General features: G+C 39.3%; 1 protein-coding gene across 2 annotated transcripts in view; it reads right to left on the reverse strand.

Annotated features, from left to right (window-relative positions):
- Positions 1–241: 241 nt before the first annotated feature.
- Positions 242–25,913, reverse strand: part of APOO (apolipoprotein O) — a 54,066-nt gene continuing 28,394 nt past the window's right edge. Inside the window, exons 6-9 of one of the 2 annotated variants that reach the window (XM_004449828.4) lie at positions 20,594–20,685; positions 17,591–17,671; positions 7,660–7,726; positions 242–512 (exon numbers count right to left, since the gene is read on the reverse strand). In XM_004449828.4, the coding sequence (XP_004449885.1) occupies positions 7,691–7,726; positions 17,591–17,671; positions 20,594–20,685 (209 nt within the window). In that variant the 3' untranslated portion in view covers positions 242–512; positions 7,660–7,690. The remainder of the gene's footprint in view (positions 513–7,659; positions 7,727–17,590; positions 17,672–20,593; positions 20,686–25,913) is intronic. The other variant, XM_004449829.4, reaches the window with a different exon arrangement.

Here is a 25,913-nt window from a genome sequence, read left to right on the forward strand (position 1 = left end):
ACACTTAAAAATTTAGTTTCTTTTGTTTGTTATCGAAACATTCCTCAGCTCTACAGCCATCCTTCTCTACTCTACTCTGTGTTGCAGGGCTTGGACTCTGCAGACTGCCTTGTTCCTTGGCCAGCTGACACTCGCCTTGAGAAGAATCAATTCTTTTCTTTAGCGCACACACATGTACCACATACATGGACACAAGATAGGCTTAAAATGGCAATAATAGCAGAAAAGAAAGCAGGACAAGTTTGGTTTCTTTTACTTGATATTTTAATTATGTACATAAATAGCAACATGAGAACAAGGAGTTCTAAGGCTTGTACAATATCTCTAGGTGGAAAAAGTCCAGATTAGTTGATTTGTAATATGGTATCACCCAAGATATCAGAGAGGGTTAGAATAGGTTTTTTTTTTCATGAAGAAAAAGCCAATTTACTACATTCAATACTGACTTCTCTGCCGTTTTTTCTGTAGAAATATGATGATTTACTGTATGGAGTTTCCATGTTTACCTAAAACTAAAGGAAAAAAAAAGAAAAACATAAGTGAACTATACCAAAAAATAAAAAAAGCAACTCTAAAATGTTGCCTTTTGAAAATTCTTTAAATAGAGAAGCCATGTAAAATACTTATATTTCCATTACATTACTATAGGATCATAATAAACCAGAGAAAGCTGTGATTATTCCCATTTTACAGATAGGTAAGCTAAAAATCAGAGCGGTTTTTGTTCCATCAATACTACATTCAGAGTCTGAACCAACTGTGTATATGAGCCTAATAGACATATAGCTGGACGAATAAATGAAAAATAAATGCCTAAATGATCAGCACACACCACCTTCCTCTCCTTCCATTGAGCAAACAATTCCATTTCTACCCCATCCCCTGGAGGACAGTATGATTTTATCATTGTCAGTCTGTTATATCCCTTTCCTCACATCACCCCCATCATTCTTTTCTGGAATGAAATACACATAAATCTAAACAGATACCAGACAAACCAAATCTTTTCTATATTGCTTTTTTCCTAATATGTAATAAATATACTTAGCAATTAGAGGTTTATAAATATTTTAGAGGCCAGTGACTACTCACTTTTAATAAAAGACCAAAACTACTTCAATTGAACATGTAAACCACTAGTCTACCTTTTTTGTCTCTGTTTATTAATCTCTTTTGGACTTGGCTCTAAGAATTGAATGATTTACTGCTTAAGAACTCAAAACTGGGGGAGCTGATATGGCTTAAGCAGTTGAGCATCTGCCTACTATATGGGAGGTCCCAGGTTCAATTCCGATGCTTCCAGAAAAAACAAGAACAAAACAACAAGCAAAACAAATGATAAAACCAACTCAGGGAAGCTGATGTGGCTCAGTGGTTGAGCGCCGGATTCCCACATACAAGGTCCCAGGTTCAATCCCTGACCCTGGATACCTCAAAAAAAACCCAAACAAACTGAAAACTGGAAATGGGAGCAGATGTGGCTCAGGTAGTTGGGTGCCTGCTTCCCATATTGGAGGTCCCGGGTTTGGTTCCCAGTACCTCCTAGAAACGAAAAACAACAACAAACAAATTAAATAGCCAACTCAGGGGAGCCAATGTGGCTCAGTGGTTGAGCACCGGCTTCCCACATACAAGGTCCAGGGTTCAATCCCTGATCCCAGTATCTCATACAAAAAAGAAACAAAACAAAAAAAAACAAAACTGGGAACTTAAATTAATAAGGATTAAGGAGATCATGGTAGTCCATCCTAGGAAATTAGTAAGCAGCTATAAGAAGGAATGCGGTAGATCTGTAATTACTGACAAGATATACACAACATAGTACAAGAAAAAAGCAAGTTAATTAATTAGTTCAACGTATATTAGCTAAATAGAGCCCAGTCTATGAAGTATTCTTTTTTTTAAAAAATTGAACATGTGTCTGATTAAGCCTTCGGATCCAACTATCAGTTTACGGGAAATGCAGAGAGGAGAGGAACCAAAAGAAGAACAGAATGAATGACACTAAATGGACGCACTCTGTTACATCCAGAACATGGGAAATTCTAAAGAATAAGTCATGTTTTTCAACAAATAAATGACAAGGGAAAAATGAGGGAGAGGGAATTTTTCAGTCTAAAAGAGACATAAGAGACCTATCAGCCAAATGCAACAGGCAGACCTTGTTTGGATTCTGATTCAAACAAACCAGTTGAAAACATATTATTAATCAGAGAAATCTCAACACTGACTGGATATTAGAAGAGATTAAGGAATTAGTGTGAATTTCCTTAGGTATGATAATAAAATTGTGATTATATGTCCTTCTGGAGTTTTTTCATTGTACTTGCAAGACAACATGAGGAATAAGACTTCACTTTGTTAAAAAAAAAAAGCATGGATGGATGCACACACGTACAGATACATATACACGCACAGAAAAAAAGTCTGGAATGACATACCAAACTATTGAGAAAAATTACTTCTGGGAAAGGAGGGGAGGGTAAGACAGACTTTAAAAATATTTATCTAAAAATTTTTTTACAACAAATATGCATCACTTTTATAATTAGAAACTACATCTCCAATAAAGATTTTTTAAAATGAAGAAGGAAATGAAGGTTGTGTATATAGTAAGCTGAGCTCTGGTCCAGGATATTTTTGGGAAATGAAATGGGTATTTATATAGTTTTACTTTGTTCTGCGTCTCATTGTCCATGCAGAGAAATAAAACTACTCAATGTAAAGTCTCTAGAGGACACGTGTGACTTTCTGTCCACTTACCCTCTAGTTTCCTTTCTAACAGTACATACTCCTGGCCCCACTCTGTAGACATGGTGATGGGGGGTTGGGGGGCTAGTCCTCTGTGTTTTAACAAGTTCCTGAGGTGATTAATTTGTATAACAAAATTTGAGAACTACTGCCCTGTTTTTCCTATTTTAAATGTTTTACTTATATTAACTGTTAATCATTTTACATTTCAGGAAATCAAGGGTCAGAAGGGTTAAATAACTTACATAAGGCTACATACACAGAGATGGCATTTAAATCCAGGCAGAGAACTACTGCCTTTGAGTTACTATATGAAGGGCTATTAGGTGAAAGAGGAACTGGATGTGTTTTCTCTAATTCCTAAAGCAGGATCCAGACCACTGCAGGAGTTACATGGAGACACATTTTTTGCTTAGTATAAGATATAGCTTTTTTTTTTAAGATTTATTTTATTTATTTCTCCCCCCCACTCCCCCTGTTGTCTGCTCTCTGTATCATTCACTGTGTGTTCTTCTGTTTCTGCTTGTATTCTCATTAGACAACTCCAGGAACCGATCCTGGGATATTCCAGAGTGGGAGAGAGGTGATTACTCTCTTGCGCCACCTCTTATGTAGCCTGTTCCACTAAGTCTTATTTTCTTTCCTCTGTGTCTCCTGTTGCGTCATCTTCCTGCGCCAGCTCTCCACATTGGCCGGCACTCCCACACAGAGTGGGACTCCTGCGTGGAGTGCCATTCCTGCGTGGGCCGGCACTCCATGTGGGCCAGCTTGCCCTCACCAGGAGATCCTGGGCATTGAACCCTGAACCTCCTACATGGTAGACGGGAGCCCAATTGGTTGAGCCACATCCATTTCCCTAAGAAACAGCTTTTAAAAAAATCAGAACTGTCCAGAAATGGGTGCCTATCAGTGGAGGTATAAAAATGGGAACATACAGGGCTACATGGAATTTATGCCTGAGGCTGGTATTGGCCAGACGACCTCTTTCAAATCCTAAGATTATATGACTCTCTGGGTCTCCAAAATTATGGAGATAGTTTGAGGAAAAAACCTCCCTCAAACCCACAGCTTTCATGAATTTTAAGTAGCAGCCATGATTCAATGAACATAACATTAATTTTAAAAATATTTTTTATTATAAAAGAAAATTCATATTCATTACAGAAAACTTAAAAATACAGAAACTTATAAAGAAGAAACAACTTAAAAGCCATTCATAGAGAAGTGGATTTGGCCCAGTGGTTAGGGCGTCCGCCTACCACATGGGAGGTCCAAGGTTCAAACCCAGGGCCTCCTGACCCGTGTGATGAGCTGGCCCACGCGCAGTGCTGACGTGCACAAGGAGTGCTGTGCCACTCAGGGGTGTCCCCTGCACAGGGGAGCCCCATGTGAAAGGTGTGCACCCCGTAAGGAGAGCCACCTAGCGTGAAAAAAGTGCAACCTGCACAGGAATGGCGCTGCACACACGGAGAGCTAACGCAGCAAGATGAAGCAACAAAAGGAGACACAGATTCCGGGTGCCACTGATAAGAATACAAGCAGACACAGAAGATCATGCAGCAAATGGACACAGAAAGCAGACAATTGGGGGCTGGGGGCGGGGAGGGAGAGAAGGGAAGAAAAATAAATCTTTAAAAAATAAAATAAAAAAAAATAAAAGCCATTCATAATCCTACTACCTAAAGATATACAATTAGATTTTTTTTTGAGGTGCCGGGCCAAGGATTGAACCCAGGACCTTGTATGTGGAAAGCTGCCCTCAACCACTTGAGCTATATCCACTCCCTACATTAGACTTTTTTTATTCCTGATGTTGGCTTATTTATTTATTTATTTTTATCTCCCCCCCTTGCAACTTTTTTGCATGCTGTCTGCTCTCTGTGTCCATTTTGCTATACATTCTTTTGTGTCTGTATTTTATTTTCCCCTCCCTCCTTGCGGCTTGCTTGCTGTCTGCTCTCCGTGTTGATTCACTGTCGGCTCTTCTGTGTTCTTGCTTGTCTCCCTTCTTTTTATTGCATCACCTTTGCTGAGTCAGTGCTCCACCACGCCTGCGGGCCAGGCAGCGCTCCGCAGTGTGTGGGCAAGCCTGCCTTCACAAGGAGGCTCCGGGACTCGAACTGAGGGCCTCCTATATGGCAGATGGGAGCCCATCTGATTGCGCCACAGCCGCTGCCTGCTACATTAGATTTTTTTTTTTAAAGATTTATTTATTTATTTAATTTCCCCCCCTCCCCTGGTTGTCTGTTCTTGGTGTCTATTTGCTGCGTCTTGTTTCTTTGTCCGCTTCTGTTGTCGTCAGCGGCACGGGAAGTGTGGGTGGCGCCATTCCTGGGCAGGCTGCTCTTTCTTTTCACGCTGGGTGGCTTTCCTCACGGGCGCACTCCATTAGATTTTGATTTTATCTTCTGGTCTTTTCCCCCTCTACAAATGTATCATACTACTGTTTTGGGTTTTTAAAAAATTATTATTTAACAATAATTGTACCCATGTTTCCTAAAGTTGAATATTTAGGTTGTTTCCAAATTTAATATAATTTTCTAATTACCAGGAAATGACAATTTCTACAATTTTAATATATATACAAAATAATATTAATAACTAGTGTTTTGTACTTAGCAGGCACTAAGTAATATTAATCAAATGAATGAAAAGAAATGGTAACATGAATACAAGACCAAAAAACTCTCAGTGATTTTCTGACTTCATCTGATATCATCCTAAATTTCTCTAGCCTCCAGTCACTCAATCTTTAAAGAAGGAATAATTATACCTATGAATTCCCTATGTCACTTAAGATAATATCTCTATATAATTTTGAGGTTCTATAACAGTCATGCAATCAACAAATGTTGATTGAATAACTATTAAACACAAGTGTGTTTACCATAATAAGGTTATTTGAAAAAAATAAACCTAAGAAATAATGGCACTTTCCAACTGTTTGAAATAGACATTCAGAAAATACCAACTGTCCAGTTCTAGCTTGTCTAATAAACACCTAGGTAATTCTCTGGAACAAAAGTCATGGCACCTAAGTCCAGCAATGAAAGGTAGAATAAAATATCATCTATGGGTTATAAATGTAGCCTTGATGCCACAGGTATGTTTTCTGGATAGACAGGGGCCCACACAGTAATTAACAAAATATCAAACTTCCCTCCTAGAGAAGTCCTACTATTTTCTCAAATAAGATGGCCAGAAGCTCTCAAACATATAAGCCTTGCTGAATAAAGGAAAGTAAGTTAATAAGCCCAGACCTCGAGCTTAATGATTGTACTTATGAACCTTATTCCTGTAATAATTAAACTAAGCCTAATTAAAATTAATGCCTAAGAGTTGCTTCCTGAAAACCTTCTTCCTCAAACGTGGCCTCTCTAAGCCAAACACTGTAAATAAACTTACTACCTTCCCTTCAACATGGGACATGACACCCAGGGATGAGCCTCCCTGACATCGAGGATGATTACCAAGAGTTAATCAGCAATGCATTCGAAGAAAGAGCTTGATCAAAAGGGGGAAATATTAAATAAAATAGTTTTTATGGCAAAGAGATTTCAAAGTAAGTCAGTAGGTCATATCAGAGCTTATGCTTATGCAAGTCTCAGCCAGACCCCCACAAAATGCCACAGTAAATAAAAGTGCTTCAAAATAAAAGGGAGCTGGGAAGCAGACTTGGCCCAATGGATAGGTCGTCCGCCTACCACATGGGAGGTCCGTGGTTCAAACCCCGGGCCTCCTTGACCCGTGGGGAGCTGGCCCATGGGCAGTGCTGATGCGTGCAAGGAGTGCCATGCCACACAGGGGTGTCCCCCCTGTAGGGGAGCCCCACCCATAAGGAGTGTGCCCCATAAGGAGAGCCGCCCAGCGCGAAAGGAAGTGCAACCTGCCCAGGAATGGTGCCGCACACACGGAGAACTGACACAAGATGACGCAACAAAAAGAAACACAGATTCCCGGTGCCGCTGATAAGGACAGAAGCAGTCACAGAAGTACACACAGCAAATGGACATAGAAAGCAGACAACTGGGGGAGGGGTGGGGGGGAAGGGGAGAGAAATAAAAAAAAATCTTTAAAAATAAAATAAAATAAATTAAAAGGGAGCTGATATGGCCCAGTGGTTGAGCACTGGCTTCCCACATATGAGGTCCGGGATTGAATCCCTGGCCCTGGAACATAAAAAAAAAAAGGTAATCCTGTGGGCCCTAGAGATGTTTAGATACCATAGGCAAGCCATCCAGCCACATGATATCAACACCCCCTCAGCAGAATCTATCTGGGAATATATGAAAAGCTATTTCCCCAACATAGTTATACTTAGGTATAAATCCCCTAATCATGATTCTTCTACTTCTTTTGTTTGAACCTATAATTTTCAATTTACTTAAGTATATTTCTCAGAGACTTAAAGCCTTTGGATCGTTCCTATGCCAGTGGGGCCTTGAAACCCAGCAGATATACGGCCAACTCCTACTAGCCAGTTCTTCGGGCTTGCCCTATACAACTAACAAAATGATGACCATGGACCAGCCCCAGCCCAAAAGGAAGGAATATCTTCAACTCTAAGCAAAACAATGCCATTCCTCTGCCTTGCAATATTTACATTCCTTCTCAGCCTGAAGTAGTTAGAGTGAACATCATCCCAAATCCCACAAGATTGAGAAATGAACAAAAATAAGGGGGGAGGAGTATAACTGCTGACTAAAGATTTATTGTTATTGAAAAAAAAAATCAGAAGACCTAGCATATTAACTACTGCTTTGCAAAATAATAAAATACCATTCATTTCCTGACCTTTATGTTTCCACAACAAGTTGAAATTACTATACTTAAGTTGCATAAAGACAAGTCATTTCAAGCTGGCCCTAACAATGCTAAAAATAACCATAGAGTTTGCTTGTTCTTTACCTGGTTAAAATGGGCAGAACAATAAGTAATCTTACTTATTTCCAGGTGAATTCTTCACATTTCCTGGCTTGTAAAACAAAAGGAAGAGTATTAATGCAATTTGAAAAGAAATGGTGAAACTTCTCAAAGCACCCATTCTCAGCATTTAGCTGACAACAAATATTTATCATTATTATACAAAATTGATATTGAAGAAGTAATTCAAAGTGACCCACTTCTCAGTAAACTGAAAGAATTACAGTTCCCTGAGGGCCCATCTGTAGAGTGACTTGGGCACAGAGGTAAGAAGGAACTAAAGCTCCGTTAATCCTCACTAAACATTTTCAGCTAAAAGCTGAAATCAAATCAATAGTGAAAAGATTTCTTATTTCCATGAATGAGGAAGATTTAATATTTCATACCATTGCCCTTGTTGGAGAAGCCTTAGACTATAGTTGTGTACAAAGACTTACACCTATGGGAATGGGTACTCCACTGTGCATCATCCACCATAAGGGCCAATTCACAAAACATGTTTACTCTGAAAGAGGTTATAATGGGACCACACCCATTCTGCCTGGCTGCCATCCGGGAACATATAATTAGGTCATGTCACCCGTGAGAAGTGATGTGGGAAAATTTCTAGTGGGAAACCTTCATTTCCTATATGTTTTGAAGATTTTAATTTTGAAAACATGTTAATAAGACCTGATTTATGTCAAAGACCTGAGCTCTCGAGATGGCATTCTAAAAAACCCTGGGCAGGCTACAGCTGAACAGACAGTGGGGCTGTGAATCTGTGGCTGAGACTTGGTGCAGGTTCCCCTGACTTATCCATGGGTGAATGGGGTGGGGAAGTGGGAAAGCAGGAACATGTGACTGACCCTGTAATTTCAAAGCATGGTTTCACGGTTTCTAGGCAACTGTGGGGCTTACTGGAGTGGTTGCGAAATGATAAGTATGATGACCATACATCCTGGCTTGCCCAAGCTATACCGGTTTACACCCATTGTTACAGCATAATTAATAGCGCCCCCTTTCACTCTTATAAGAGTGTTCCAGTTTGGATGATGAATTCTATGGTCACCCTGTCTATATACCACGTCCACTAGATGATGGCATTCTGGAGAACATGGCCAAATGTATAGCTTGATGGGTCATGCAACACCCAGGTCTACCTGTCACTTTGAATGGAGCTCTACAGGACTCTGTGCCTATGTACTTACCTCCTTCACAAGAACCACTTTTTGGCTCCCATACCATGCCACAGACCCAGAGGCCTTCTTGCTATTGCTTGAATTTGCCCCAACGTCTTTCCTGGGACAGGACCTTTACAAAATGTATCCCTTGACCTAGAATGGTCAATTCCAGTATTTCTTTTTTGCCTGGCAAGTGCTATTCATCCTCTATGTCAAGGCTTTTCACCTGTACCGTGCTCTTCAATTTAGGTTAGAACCTTTGATTCACTTTCATAGCACTCATACACTTCCTTATGAGTGCAATTATTTCTTTAATGTTTGAATCCTTTACTAATCTATAAGCTTTGTGAGAACAGAATGTCCCGAGGGCCTCCTACACAAAGTATTCAAATATCTGTTGAATAAACAAATGGAATGGGGCAAAACTAGAGTGCTGGTATTAAAAAAGGCTTGGGTGTGTGATAAATAAATAATAAGAAGAGATTTTTTAAAAAGGCTTATAAAGGAAACATAGATACCTATATCCAAGGACTGCGTGTGGCATACAAACAATGTTGTTCTCTACCGAGTTAAATATATTTTAGGTCTGAACTACCTAAATATAATGCTTGCAAGATACTTCTAGTGATAGTCTTATATATACATATATATACATCCTACTATCGGTACTCACCAGCATCTCGATCTCAAAAACTATGAAATGTTAAATTCATAAGCTCTTTGATCTTTCAGCCACTAAGAAAATGAGCACATAAAAACATTCTTCTGATTGAGGAAAACAATCATGTTGCTAGGAAAATGTTCTTCTTTGGTTACATAGCACATAGTATAACAAAGCATGACAGGCAAATATCTCACTGAAGAAATATTGAGCCCATCCACCCTACTAACAAATCAGACCTCTCTTGGCAGAGACCGCCATGATCTCAGAAAAAAAACAACATTCCGACTTCAAAAGGCAGTTCCTGGTTTAGCCCAAGCCAGAAATTTTCTGTTTTTGCATTTTTCTGACCGAACGGTTTTCTTTAGTATATTTTATACCTCAGTCATTCTCTTTATAATCTAATTTTAATACTTATATGGTTCTGGTAATTAAATTTCTTTTTCTTACCATAGCCACAAGCATGAATGCCAATTTCTGTCAGTAAAATTCAAACAACATAGCTTTTCAATCAATACCTTTGTTTCTAATTAGTATGCATTGCCACGTGAAGGTGGATTTCTAGTTAAGCCTTTTGAGGTATAACAGCCCACTGAAATAAATGCTTGAGCCCCTCACCCAGTTGAATTCTTTTAATTAATTTCTCCAAAATGCAGTTTCCTCATTTGTAAAATGGGGATAATAATAGGAACTGCCTCACAGAGTCTTCGTGAGAATTAAATGAGAAAATAGTGCAAAGAGTTTAGCACACAGGGCCAAGTTCATAGCAAGCACTTAATAAACATCAGCTTTTGTGTAAGGCAGGCCTCTCCACTTTCATGACGAGGAAATAAAGGGTAAGGATACAGGACCTGTTAAAGACCCCAGAGAAATTCCAGTTCACTGGATGTGGTGGGCAGAAAAATGGTCCGCCAAAGATGTCCACGTCCTAATCCTGGGCCCTGTGATGACCCTACCTTAAATGGTAAAGGGGAATTAAGGCAGTTGATGGAATTAAGGGTGCTAATCAGCTGACCTGAAAACAGGGAGATTATCCTGGATTATCTGGGTGGGCCCAAACGAGTGTCACATGAATCCCTAAAGTCTGAGAGGGGGAGGGGGGGTGTCAGAGAGATGGAACACGAAAAGGATTCAACCCGCCCTTGCTGGCTGCGAAGATGGAGGAACCGGCCGCGAGCCCAGGAATGCTGCAGCCAGGAAGCTGGCCAAGTACCCTCAGCTGACAGCCAGCAAGAAAACAAACCTTGGTCCCACAATCACAAGAGCCCCCAGAAAGGACACTTTGATTTAGTACTGGACTTCTGACCTATAGCACCCTCAGAGAATAAATTTGTGTTGTGTGAGGCCACTAAATTTGTGGTTATTTGTCACAGCAGCAATAGGAAACAAAAACCCTGGTATAAGGACTCTTGATGAAAGAATATAAACCCTGTGATCCTGTTTTCCATGAGCAGACATTATCTTCTCAGGCAGAACGTAAAACGTGCCCTGTCACATGAGCAGTGGTGAGTGGCGATCATGTGCTAGTCTGTTCGTTTGGTGTGTTCCTCAAAACAGCCCCATGAAGCACTACCTCCATTTCCCAGAGGTGCTAAGTAATTTCCCAACGTTTCAAGGCTAGGAAGAGGCAGGGCTGGGACAGGGCCCAAGTGCCCCAGTTCCAGAGTTCACCCTCTTAATCACCATGCCACGCTGCATCTGATACCGAGAGTCTCATTTTCTAAAAAAGAGACGATCATTTTAAAAATCATATAACTTACTTTGGGCCAAAATTGCATGTACTTAGCGAGGGGAGGAAATTTCGAATGGAGGAAGAGAAAGCAGGGCATGTTTACTCAGGGTGGTGGCTGCTACTTCCCTTTTGTTTTCCTGCTGAGCCAGCAAGGGCCTGAAGAAAACTATTCAACACGCAGGTTCCGAAGTTCTGTTCAGTTTCATGTTGGTGACAAGTTCGTGTTTCTTTATGAATTTTCTTGCCCTTTAAAGAATTACTAGGATTTTTCTTTTTAGTTATTGTTGGCCTTTAACAGTCATTCTACATTTCTTTGCTAGTAACTTGTTAACATTTTTTAAAACCTAGTGAAAAACTAAACTATGGCATTTACTGAGGCAGACTGCCGAGTACAGCTGATTATAAGACAACTTCTACAAGAATCATCTGTGGCCCAACACCCACAACGGGCCTCCATCTCTGATACTCAGTCCTTGGGTTGGGTCTATTCTGAACAGGTTTCGGATTAGCAATGGACAGCCAATAAATATTTCCACACTTTTATTACATTCCTACAGTCAAAGAACAAAAACCATTATACAAAAGATCAATAAATTCAATTACATTAAGAACTTCTGATCATCAAAAAAACCACCAAAACTGAAAAAGACAAACCCCAAAAACTAGGAGAAGACATCTGTAAACACATGATCAAAAATATCAGTCTCTGGAAAAAATATAAAGAACCCTTATAAATCAGCAGGAAAGACAAGCAACCCAAACATAAAATGGCCAAAAGACCTGACCAAGCATTTCAAGAAGAAACCAATAAACATATGAAAAGATGCTCAATCTCATCAGTAATCAGCAAAACATAAATTAAACCACAATGGGAAATTCCGGAACATCCTGACATGCCAGATAGCAAGGAAACTACACCAGACTACTTAGGTCAGATCAAAAGTATTCAGAACCAACTTCTACTAGCCAAAGATGGGACAATTTGAACTCTCATAAGGATAAGAACTGCAAAGGATTGAAACACATCAAATATGTTTAAATCTGTAAATTAACAGTGATTATATATATTTAAATGGTGACCTTCTGAGATTGAAAGGGAATAACTCACTGTTTTGTAAACTGGGTAAATAAAAGAAAAAAATTCAAGCATTTATCTGTCTTTCCTATACGGAATATAAATGGGTAACTAAATAGTAGATAAGGGAAGTGGTTCCTGATTGAATTATTCCAGCTAATACTGAAAATGGAACAAGAGAAGTAGAATATTATCATTGTGCAATCCCCAACAAATCAACAGCTGCTAACGCCAAAAAAGAGAAGTGAAACGAATGAATAGGAGAAAATATTTGGAAACCATTTATGTGATAAGGGTTTAATTTCCAAAACATATAAAACTCCTACAACTCAACAACAAAAAGACAAAACAATCCAAATAAAAACGGGCAAAGGGTTCTTAGGATATATATGGAAGTATTATGTGTCCAAGAAGCATGAGGTATACATCCTCTTAAATGCTTAGAAAACAGATAAGTAGCTAGCTAGAAAGTTAGATACACAGACAAACAGAATGATACCGTAAATGTGGCAAAACGTTAAAACTGGTGGATCTGGGAATCTGGGGTGGGGGGATGTTTGGAATTCTATGTATGGGTTTTATACAATTTTTGCAATTGTCCTATAAGTTAGAAATTACTTCAAAATAAGGAGTTTAAGGGAGAAAAAAGAGAGAGAAGCAAAAGCCAGACTTACGTGCCTTTTGATAAAAGAATACACCACAACCTAGTCTTGCCAAAGGGATCAAACATGAGCCTGTCTGATCAAGCAACCTCTGGATCCAGCTACCAATGTACAGGAAATACAGAGGACACAGGAACATGTTAAACTGTACCATAAAGGTGCAAACAGCAAAACCCAAAGCAGTTGGAAACTTTATAGGTCAAATGTGACAAGTTCTTTAACAGATTAACTGTAAGCAACCAAAAAGGAAGGAAGAGGAGCCTATACTTTATAAGAGCAACTTAAGAGGGTTCCTATTCGGAATGATAGAAATGTTTTGGTCATGGATACTGGTGATGATGGCACAGCATTGTCAACACAAGTAACAGCACTGAAATACATATCTGGATATGGTCAAAAGGGGAAATGTTAGATTGTATATATGGTAACAACAAAATTTTTTTTAAAAATCCATGGAACTACACTACACAGTGAACCCTAACTTAAAACATGGACTTTAATCAATAGGACAATTATAAAGTGCGCTAACATCAGTTGTAACAAATGTCCCAGGCCAATGTAAAGTGTTGGATGTGGGGTGGTATACAGGAATCCTGTATTTTATACATGACTGTTCTGTAACTCCACAACTTCTCTAATATGGGAAAGGGGGAACTTAATAAGGCATGTGAAGCTAAAAATAATGGGAAAGACTAAATTAAAGTGATAGGGAATACTTGGGTGATAAAGCCATAAAAAAAGACAAGGAAGTTATCACTATAAAAGTCAGGAAAACAGTTATTTCTGGACAGGACTGTGATTGGGACTGGCTACAGGGAGGCACCTCTAGGTGGCTGGCAAAATTCTCTTTTTTTTTGTCCTGGATTATGGTTAAGGGTATTTTTGTTATAATAACTCAATTAGTTATAAAAAAGTTTTTAAATTATTTAAGGAAAATACATTGGGGCAACTGGAGAACTCTGAATATGGAATGTATATTAGGTAATATTTATGTAATCAATGAAATAATAACTTTCCTGAGTATGACAATGGTACTGTGACTACATAAGGGAATGCCCTTGTTCTTAGGATATAAAGTTCAATATTATCTGTAACTAACTCTCAAATAGTTTTTTTTTAAAGTGTGCATTTTGTGTGTACACATGTGTAAAGAGAAAAGTAAAGCAAATGTAGCAAAATGTTGATTACTGAATCTAGACAAAGGGTATACTGGAATATCATTGTACTATGCCTGCAACTGTTCCACAGGTTTGAAATTTTTTCAAAATAAAAATTGAAGCAAAAAGTAAAACCACACACACCCCACAATGAAAACCTATTTAAAAGCCATCAGACTAGGAAACGTGAAAAACCTAACAATACCAGGTTTTGACCAGAGAAAAAATCAGAACAACTACATCTACTTGGCATCATCTAGTAAAATTGACGACGTGCAGGCTCATGAACCAAGAATCCTGGCCTAGAGAAACTCTTCACAAACCATGAGGCATGTCCAAAAATGTTCACAGCTGTATTTGTAATACTGATATTCTGAAAACCACCAAGCATCCATCAACATGGGTATTTTCCCATAAAGAAATATTCTAGGGCAGTGAAAATGAAAATACAGCCATATATAGCACATAAATATAAATGGTAAGATAAAATAAATTATAAAGTAGTACATATAGTAAGACTCCATTTACATAAACGTCCTGAATATCTGTATTTTGTATATCTGTTTATATTATAAAAGCAAAAAACAGGCAAGCTCGACTACAGTGTTTTAAAATATATACATACGTGGTCATACTCTTCTTTTAAGAGTGTATGGGGAAAAAAATTCCAAATGGTGCCTGGAGGGGCATATGGAGGATTCTGAAGGCATTGATAATTTCAACGTGGGGGAGGGGCATTAATTGTTGGATTTTATACTGTATACATATAGTATATATTCACTTTCTTGAAAAAGCCCAAACAAACCTTAGACAACCCTATGATGACAATATTTCTGTACACAACCATCTTCTCTTCACAGTTCTGGCAGAGTTAATTTTAGCTGAAGCAGATAAATTCTTCTCAAGTGAACAATGATGCTGACAGAATAGAACTGAAAGACCACTTTGTGCAAACTTTATTGGTAGAAGACTCAGTGCAAACATTTAGAATTAATTCCTAAAAGGGGGGAAAGGATGTGGCAGAAGAGCTAAGTGCCACAGACTTGTTTAGGGACCTTGAGAGGAAGACAGACTCGTGGGAAATAATACAATTGCAAATTGAACCATCGTTTAGACCATTTACATTTTCAGGCCCTGTTTTAAACATTAATGTGCACAAATTTCTTTGACTACTTATAACCAAAAAAGCATGTCTATTTCTGGTACATCATTATGGTACAAACAATTACGAATTAGATTGTATCTAACTAAGACTGGTAGGTAATCGAAGCTTGGCTTGAAAATTAATTTCCAAATAAGCTAATAAGCAAAAAAATCTCTTTCACAAGGCATCCCCCCCTGCAAAAAAAACTCTTTCACAAGGTACCCCCCCCCCGCAAAAAAATCTCTTTCACAAGGCATCCCCCCAATTCCCTTCAAAGATACAGGCTCTCCATCCAAAACTCTTACATTTTTTCCTGTGCCTTTCTTATGGCATTTACCACAATTTGCCTTGTATTTTGGATGTACGCTTTCCTCATCTCACTTATTAGATTATGGATTACTTGATATCCCATGAATAGGACATACTCAGCTCCAGGGCGCCAAAAGATTCCTATTATAGAGTAGCTTGAATCCTTGATCTCATTAAACAAACAAAAATAAAAACAAAACCAAGAAAACCCTGCAACCCACAAAATCCATCAAGGGGATGGCAATAAAACAATGGCATGACACTATCAAGTAATTCCTGAAATCTAAGTAGATCTAATCTTGAATTAATAGGGCCTTCTGCTATTTTTCATTTAAAACTTGTGCTAAATGTTGAAAGAGTCAATCAACATTGATTTTGTTACCTTCTACTGAGAAAAGAAAACTGACAGAAAAAAGTGTATTTTGAGAGTAAATGAACTGAAGAGCACTTTAAATTCTCAATGACTCTGAAGAGGGAAAGGGCATAGAGGACTAACAAAGATGTACAAACCACTGTGAGCTAATTAAAAACCTTTAGCAGCCACCCCCAAAAGATCTGCATATAAATTTAAGTAACTTTAATAATTAACATTTTCAAATTACCACAAAATGCTAACCTGTTTAATTTGCATTCCTAACACAGTTCATTGCTTCTGCACTGGGCCAAATTCTCAGAGCAGTTACAGAAAACTGTTTCCAAGTGAAAGGCACCCCCACCCCTGGCCCCCCAGCTTTGATGCCTATCTTTCTGTAGTCACATCACAATGAGAACTCAGAGTTGAGGCTGATTTAGTCTCATTTTCCACATTTCTTTCTAGAGCTGTGTATAGTTTTCCTCACCTGCTATTTCCTTTCCCATATAAAATTCACTGTGGGCTTGTTAAGGAATTTTTTAAACAGGAAAGAAAGCTTCCAAAGAAAATGTCAGAGAAATGAAAAAAAAATATCTGAGCATTTATTCTTTAAAAGGGATTGCCAAAGGACTCTTGATATTAATACAGAACTTCCTAATCAAGAGCTAGTTTAAATAGGCTCAAGAGAGACTAATTCCTTTAGAAATCACTAGTGTATAAAAATCAGTTTTAAGATTTCACTGGAAGATTATTTACAGAAACAATGAGGGCTTATGACTTACTTTTTTTAAACTTATTCTGTAACAGTGCTGCTATAGTTCAGTTCAAAATTCTGGATTTTAATTTTGAGATAGTTATTTTTATATATTTGAAGTATTTTCATTTGAAATAAGTTGGGAGTGAAAATGAACTTCCTTCAACCTATAATCCAGAAGTTATCTATCAGTATAAGAACCCTAAGTCTTCCTTAGCTGACTCTATCTCTCTGTCCTTAGAGGAGACATGGTGCCTTGTTCTGTACTCATTCTTCCTTATCAGGGGAAGGGGAGAATGTTCAGCAAATGTGGACAACATTTAATTAGCTTTGTGGCTGCTAGAAGAGATGAAAGATAGCACGGCCTTACAGTGACACAACCTCCTCCCTCCGCAGCTCATCCACCAGACAGCACAGAGAAGGCAGCCTGTGGCTGGTCCCCAACACGTCACAGCTCACACCCTTAGCAGGGCCAACAAGGCTAGGGGCTGCTGAAGAAAAGAGCTGAGTTTTGACAAGTGAAAAAGCAAGAGGAGGGACCCTGATGACTTGACTTTTGCCTGGAAGCATAGTATCTTCCCTTTGAATAGAGCTTTGATAAAACTTTCAGGTAATATAAACTTTGAACAGATAATAAATAGAACTGAGTGGAAATTATGGGCTAAGGCTGTGGTGGAATGCATTTTATGGTCACCACTTATTCAGCCCTGTTGATGATAACCAACTGCTCAGAAGTTCTACTGCTCCTCCAAAAATAGTCACCAAAAAACATGAACTGGAGGAATACTTAAAAATAAACAGAAACAGCAAGATAAAACAAACAACCGGCTTACCGAGTATTTTACAAAACCCTAGAGAAACCATATTTTTAAACCAAAAAGAAGTTAATGAAAAAGCTGTTTCTCACCTTTTGAAAGTTCTCCTTCCACAAATCTTCTATGGCTACATATCCTTGCAAACTCCAGTCATATAATTTCTCCCCACTGATCTTGAGACAAAATATAAAAGATCAATTGCTAGTTCATGCATGATGGTAAGAAAGAGAATTTTGTTTTCTCTTTTCCTGTTTTCAAAAGAACTGTATTTGAGCACGTAGCTACTGCAGTAAGTCTTGGGACATAGGCATTAAAACTGGGCAACATAAAAGGATAAGTAAGAACGACAGAATAAGAAAAAAAATAGTCTAGTCGTTTTAAGTTATCTTTTTTAAAAAAACTTGCTATAAATTACAGGTGTATATTCTAAATGTTCTATTTCAAGAAAAATAATGTAGATCATTGCTGATATGGGAAATTCTTGAAAAATCAGACACAGAGAGAAGGCTTCCACCTTTATATCTAGTTCTCTGCCCAACATGTGACAGCCAATCAATTCACATTTGCTAAGTTAAAAATCATTCATTTTAGGGGCTTAGATAAAAAAAGAGGTAAATCTAGGAAAGATGCTCTGTTTTCCTAGGCCTCCCAAAAACATAAAGCCTCCAAGTTTATATAGTGATTTTGGAGGTAACCTAATCCAGAATCCTTTCTACAACAACCTGAGAGGTATGACCTAGGGTCAGGAAATCCTTCCAGGTCAAGGAGCATATACTATCTTAAAATGTACCCATTTGGTAATGGACTACCTGGTGAATGGAATAAATGCCACTAAATAGTATACTTAAAAATGGTTAAATGTCAAATTTTATGTTATATATCTGTTACCACAATAAAAAATAAAAAGTATAAAACTGCACTTGTCTTCCTTTGGCCAGGTGGCTTTTAATCACTGGAATTTTTTTTTTTAAGTATTGAGCTTTCCTAAAAAATGCCCCCTAGAAATTTGCATTCATTGGTCCTACTGAGGACAAAGAATATTGATTGCTCTTCCACATGACAGTACTTCTAATTTCTGAAAGCAGTTAATATTCTTTCCCTAATTTTTGTAATTTATTTGTATATATAGCATTTTAGTTTACAAAGCACTTTCACATAAATTATCTGTACTCTGTACAATAACTCTGTGAATTAATGAGACAAAGATTATAAGGAAACATTCAGAAGCCAAGTGGCTTATCTACTGTCACACTGCTAATAAATCCAGTGGTCTTTTCAATAGCTGGTTTCTTACAAGTAATATTCTTCCAGTTGCTCCAACTGTTCTTAAAATATACGATAAGATTCTCACTCATGGGTAGACAGCTTGAATTTTACTATGAAGGTAGTACTATTCTTGGTGTTTTAAATTTCTGAGAGGAAAATAACATTCTATATCAATCTAAGGGTTTTCTTACTGTACTTTTATGTAGACACTACTGAAAAGAAAGCAGAACAAAAGCAATTAAGTGGTTTGTCCAAGGCAAGAGTATTCACAAGAAAGAAAACTGAAGCTTGAAATGGGAACTAAATAATACGACAGTATCAGAAGATCTCTTTCAATCACTGATAGTTTATGTTTAGTAAAAATACAGCCAATTGTTTTGTTCTGGCTTATTCTAGGTGAACAATAAAAGGCAATACTCCTTCCCACTGACTTTAAAAATAAATAAGTATGCAACTCAGACCTACATCCTACTATCTTGGTTGTGAATACAAATGTTATTTTGCAACATATGCGATGCATATAAGGTAAAAAAAAAAAAAAAAAAAAAAGACTCCCATGTGGGGGGTAGCCACAGATGCTTCTAAACCAGCAGCCAAGCCAACCCTCCCCACCCCAGTCCTTAACTGTTTAAACCATAACAGACTGAGATGATTTTAACTGTATTAGCAGGGACAGGAACCAGCCGCCTCCAGGATTGAAAAACAACATCAAGCCTATGCTGGCAAGATCTTATTGGCAGTCGCCACCAAAGCCATCCATTCCTCCCAGCTGGGGCCACTGGGCTCCCACCCACAATCACAGGAATCGAACTCAATCTTTATGAGGAATTTGGGGAGATCAGTCTCAGGTCAGTCTGGCTCAGAGCCCGCAGGGCCCAATTCTGTTTACTGCACCACTGTCTCCTCCTAGGACAGAGTATCCATGTGATATAGCACTTCTGACAACTAGGTCCCTGTCTCCATAAGCTGCCCAGGACCTCAAAACCTAGAGCCTGCCTTAATCTTGCCAGTTCTGCCTGAAGTCCTACTAATCACCAGATACCACCCCCTCCCCCTGCCACAAGCTACCTACTGGTCTATATCAGTGGATTCCAAACACTGTGGGCATTAAAATCATCTAGAAGGCTTGCTAAAACACAGATTGCTGGCTCTCACCCCCAGAGGGTCTGATGGAGGTGGGGGGGATTTGCATTTCTAACAAGTACCCTGGGGATGCTAATGCTGTGGGTCCAGAGATCACATTTTGAGAGCTGTTGGTCTAGCTTTACCCATGTTGCCTACCACTGTGCTTTACTTACTTGCGAGGGTACCATCAAGCTGGGGCCTGAGGGCTAAGAAAGCAGCAGCCAACTGAGAGACCCGAGAAGGGCATTCCCAGCAGAAAGGACTGCGTGCCCTGAAGTCATCAGCAAAAAATGCCAGGTCAGTGCCAGGACCAGAGAGCACGCTTGTAGGGCTGGAAGCACAGGCTGTGCTCCAACAGAGAAGGTTGGGATCAGATACGCCCAAACTGAGAATGACCCACAGATTATCGGCTTTGGAATTTGAGTATCTATATTTCCAGATAAATATGCAAAAGTATCTTAAATGTCCTTTGATTAATATTCAAATTGGCATGCATTCTCTGAATACTAACTTTATTGGAAGGAGGGCCAGAACTGAACTACATAGTAGAGAAAAACAGATTTAAATTTGTCATAGTTCATCTGTATGCGCAAATAAATTTTAGTCTGGTGTTGTAAACTGAGAAATAAAATAAAATTAAGCAGTAAACCCATATGTATACAAGCAAGAAGGGGGGACAGCCTAGCTTACTGGGTTTAACTTACTTGTGCAAATAAGATGGCTTGTTGTGGATAATAGATGGAAGCAGCTAATCCCATGAAACCAGGCGGATACACCAGCTTCTTTATTTTTGAACCTGTTAAACAAAAGATCGTACTTACCATCAAATGAATCATTATCCTTACCATCACAATTTACCTGGTACATTTACTACTGAAAAAGACTGCTTTGGTCCTAAACTGACAGAGAATGTGACAAATAATATTATGCTCACCCAAAAGAACCACCATTTTTTGACAGCTTTACTGAGATATAATTCATACACCATCCAATTAACCCATTTAAAGAGTACAATTCAATGGCTATTAGTATATTCACAACACCACAATCAATTTTAGAACATTTTCATCACTGCTGAAAGAAACCCCACCCTCCTAGGCTGTCATCCATCAATCTCCCCCTCCCCCCAGTCCTAGGCCACCACACATCTACTTTCTATCTCTATGGACTTGCCTATTCTGGACATTTCACATAAATGAAGTTATATAACATGTGGTCCTTTGTGACTGGTTTCTTTCACTCAGCACAATGTTTTCAAGAGAACCATGACTTCCAGGGGAACAGAAGACAAATTGTTTTGAAAAAGAAACATTATTTTGGTTTTCAAAATGTCGGATCTTTTATAGCAAACTGGCTTCCTGTTTAAACGTTAAGTGTTAGCATTCCTCATCTCTCCTTCTCCATTAAAATGACAGTATAAGGATAAAACAAAGATAATAAACCCACAGTGAAGAGAATATATGCAGAGGGGTCACTGGCAGCTAAGAAATGTTAACCCATTTTCAGAAAACAGAAAGTGGGAGGAAACAAGAGGACGCATGCAGTCTTGAGAAGGGGCTGCAGCCAAGGAGGGTGCAGATCTGCCCTAGGCAGCCCCAGGGATCATACGGGGTCAAACACAAGTCTGGTGCATAGACTAGTTGACCTCCTCTTTCCTCGATGTCATCTCAATGCAAAACCGCCCCTTGCCAGGCAGTCACTTCCAGGACCAAAAAAAGTGTGTATGTGTGTGTGTGTGTGTGTGTGGGGGGGGTAATCTCTACAGAAAAGCCATGGATTTTCTGCTAGGAACCAAGACAGCTAATGTGTGTGTTCGTATGTGTTAATACAGCCCTTCTCACACTGGCACTGGGTGTAGAAACCAACAACCATATAAGGTCTGCTCCCATCCAGCTCACCCTGAGGTAGAGCCTGGATGTCACCAAGCGCCATCTATGCATCAAGAGTTCTGACCAGCAATTCAATTTGTCTATTCCTAAACATGACTGGACAGCCAAGGATTGCCAGACATCTGAGGGAAGCCTGCAACATAAAAGAGAGCAAGACAAGCAAGAAGAAAAAAATGACTCTACAGGAAATATAACTTAAAAGCAAAACTACACCTGTCATTAAGTATCATCAAATAAATCAAAGAAGCTACTACATTAAAAGAAAAAGAATTCTATGAAAAAGGAACATTCAAGGAACAAGAAAGAGTTCTTAGAGATGATCAAAGTAAAAAAATTTCAAAAGGAATAAAATAATCAAGAAAATACAAGAGATACACAGGATCAATTTAAATACTCCCATCATTAATTATTATGAGTTCAGAAAGGAAAAAGAATGGGAGCAAATTTTCAAAGAAATATAAGATATGGTCTTAGAGCCAAAATGCCCAACTAATGAATGAAAAGATGGGTATTTATTCACAGCACCATGGACATTTAGAACCTTAAAAATTAAGAGAAGATCCTCAGGGTTCTAAGAAGGAAAAAACAAATCACTTAATAAACACATGAAAAGATGCTCAATATCATTGGTCATTGGGGAAATGTAAATCAGACCACAATGAGATACCACATTACACCCACTAGGATGGCAATTATTAACAAAACAAAACAGAAAATAATAAGTGTTGGCCAGGATATGGAAAAAACAGGAATTTTTATACATTGCTGGTGACATTGTAAAATGGTGCAGGCACTGTGGAAATTAGTTTGATAATACCACTTCTTGGTATATACCCAAATGAATTGAAAGCAGGGACTCAAACAGATATTTGCAAACCAATGTTCACAGTGGCATTATTCACAATTGTGAAAAGGTGGAAGCAACCCAAGTGTCCCTTAACAGATGAATGGATAAACAAAATATGGTATATACATACAATGGAATATTATTCAGCCATGAAAAGGAATGCCACCCTGATGTATGTGAGAACATAGAACTTTGAAGACATCATATTGCATGAAATAAGCTAGACACAAAAAGACAAATACTGTATGGACTCACATGGAATACCTAGATGTAAATTTCATAGAGACAGATAGTAGATTATAAGTTACCAGGGGCTGGAAGCAGGGAGAGAATTATTGCTAAATGTGGGCAGAGTTTCTGTTTGAGGTGATGAAAAAGTTGGAGTAATGGCTATTGGTGATGGAAGCACAATATTGTGAATGTAACTAACAATACTCAATTGTATACTTGAAAGTGGTAAAAAACGGGAACTTCTGAGTTGTATATATGTTATTACAAAAAACGTTTTAAAAAATGGATCGCTTAAAAAGGAACAAGCATCAGACTGGGTAACAACTCTCACACCTGCAACACCAGATGCTAGAAGACATGGCCTTCAAAGCCACACGGCCCTCAAAGTTTTGAAGGAAAACAGTTCTACACTCGACCAAGCTATCTCTTGGTATGAGGGGAGAAAATAATTTTCAGACTCGCACAGATTTAGAAATCATATATGCTTCTTTGAAAGTTACTTAAGCATGTACTTCAACTCTATGGCAGAGTAAACCAAAGGGAAGAAGACATGGAACGAGAAGAAGGGGGCTCAAACCCAAGAGAGCACCAAAAACACAAGACTCAAGACAAGAGTTGTGTTGACACCTCAGTCCAGGGGGTAAAAGGATGTAAGGCTTCGGGGAAAAGGGGCATCAGCAGAATAGGCAGGAGGATGGAGAGCTTAGAGAAACCTTGAGAATGAGGATAAAACTGTTAAAAGGATGAAATAGGAGATGAGACTGGACACTAGAGATAAGACTTCACGGAGAGGCACAGTACTTCTGACATCGGACCAGTATGGGGCTAGTGCAACGTACATTACTGACACACAATTACAATAATGTACATGCTGTTCATTGGTTTTACACTCAGGAGAAAATACAAGTGTTTTCAACCTAGATTTAGATTAATATCTTGTCCTGTCCTATTTCTTGTATTTAAAGGATATCACTATCCTCTAAGAGAAAAGCCTGTCACACCCCTGGGACCCCGCCTGTACACCTGAAGTTCTAAGAGCACAGGTAAAGACCAGGCGAAGAAGAGTAAATCTGCCACTTGGTCACTTTTCATGCCTTTAGGGAAAACTGATAAGCAGCAGCCCTTGGGGTCACCACCTCCTGCTGCTTCACACAATGAACGGGGAGTCCCAAAACCTCAGGAAGGAAGTGCAATCACCTGCTGCACCCCCACCTACATGCCCACACCTCCCAAGAAGCCAGTGGTGTGGGCTGTAACAACCAGCACTGCCAGAGGGGAACTACTGGCTGCCAGTACTGGGGAGAGCGACCAGAAAGCAACAAGAGTTGCCAGCAACCACCTGCCACCCTTGAGCAGCCTGGCTGGGCCTACTTCCTCTGAATGATCATCCGCTCACTTCGCTGGGAGTCACCACCACAGAGGCAGCCTATCCTGCTGCTGCCAGCCAAGGAGACCATTTAACTGGAGGGGGCCTGCTCACTGTTCTGGCCACCCATAAACACGCCTGCCATTCCACTCTTCTGACGTTGTTTACCTCAGGCCCTTCTACACCCCAGCACCCATGGGAAAAGACCTGTTGTCAAGTATATGAGCGTGAGTATATCCATGAGTGTGTGTGCGTGCATGTGTGTATGTTTTTGAAAAAGAGTTAGGGGTTCAAATTATTTTACTATGATTGAGCCTTCCCAGGAAAAGGAAAAGGAGGGGGAACAAACACACACACACACACACACAAAGGAACAGGACCCACAGTAGTGGGTGTACCCACGCCTCCTTGGGCTGGTCACCCTAGTCATGTGCAGGGGACAAACACTCAACAACACAGGAAGGTCTGCACGGCACTGGGAGTTTTCTCTGGGTCTGCATGCTCTGTGGAGAGGGAAGGGGAAGCTCATCTCACTCTATTCCACATTCCTGTCGCCGGGACAAGAGCCAGAATTCCACCACACTGGCCTGGGGATCTTCACAAATTCCAAACACTATCTAAATAAATATAACGGAGAAACAACCATGTCAGTTACACATTCAGAAGGCCACATTCAGGAACCAACTCATATCTGAAAACTGGTAAATGAGAGGAAAGAACGAAAGATATAACCTGCCTCTCCCTCATAATTCAGAACTATAACTCAGAGAAATGAAATGGTTGACAAGGAACTCTAGGAAGTATTGTAGGTAATAAAGGAAGGACGCCCAATTTAGAAGAGAATATTACAATTTTGCAAAGTTTACTGGTTAATGGCTCTAGGCAATGATCATCAGTAGCTGCTAACAGCACACAAAAAAAGAAACCACCAGACACTATGTGCCTCCTGATGGAAGTATATTATGCCACTGGGGGAATACTTTTGTCAAAAAACCAAACCTGAGTTAGATGAATGCTCTAGCTTTAACTGCTAGTTTACAGAAAATACAGAGGACAGAGAAATATGTTTAATGATAACATGGCAATGCAATCAAGGAATTCAGAATCTCAAAAAAACTCTACAGGAAAAAATTATCTTTTTTTCAACTGATAAACTGGGGGAGCATAGAAATGAAATGTGTAGGTTTTGTATAGATATTGACTCAAACCAATTGTAAAAAAAATTGAATGGTGCTTAGATATTTAACGCTATCTAGTAAATACTGTTAACTCGGGGGTGATAATGCTAAAAAAATTTTAGAAGAAGCTTTATCTTTTAGAGATAACATATTGAAACACTTCAAAATTAAATTAGGGAAGTGCATTTGGCCCAATGGATAGGGCATCTGCCTACCACATGGGAGGTCCCCCATTCAAACCCAGGGCCTCCTGACCCATGTGATGAGCTGGCCCATGCACAGTGCTGATGCGCACAAGGAGTGCCGTGCCACGCAGGGGTGTCCTCCGCGTAGGGGAACCCCATGCGCAAGGAGTGCGCCCTGTAAGGAGAGCCGCCCAGCGCGAAAAAAGTGCAGCCTGCCCAGAAGTGGGGCCACACACACGGAGAGATGACGCAGCAAGATGATGCAACAGAAAGAGACACAGATTCCCAGTGCCACTGACAAGCATACAAGTGGACACAGAGAGGAAAC

This window comes from Dasypus novemcinctus, chromosome X (assembly GCF_030445035.2).
Source record: "Dasypus novemcinctus isolate mDasNov1 chromosome X, mDasNov1.1.hap2, whole genome shotgun sequence".
Taxonomy (NCBI): domain Eukaryota; kingdom Metazoa; phylum Chordata; class Mammalia; order Cingulata; family Dasypodidae; genus Dasypus; species Dasypus novemcinctus.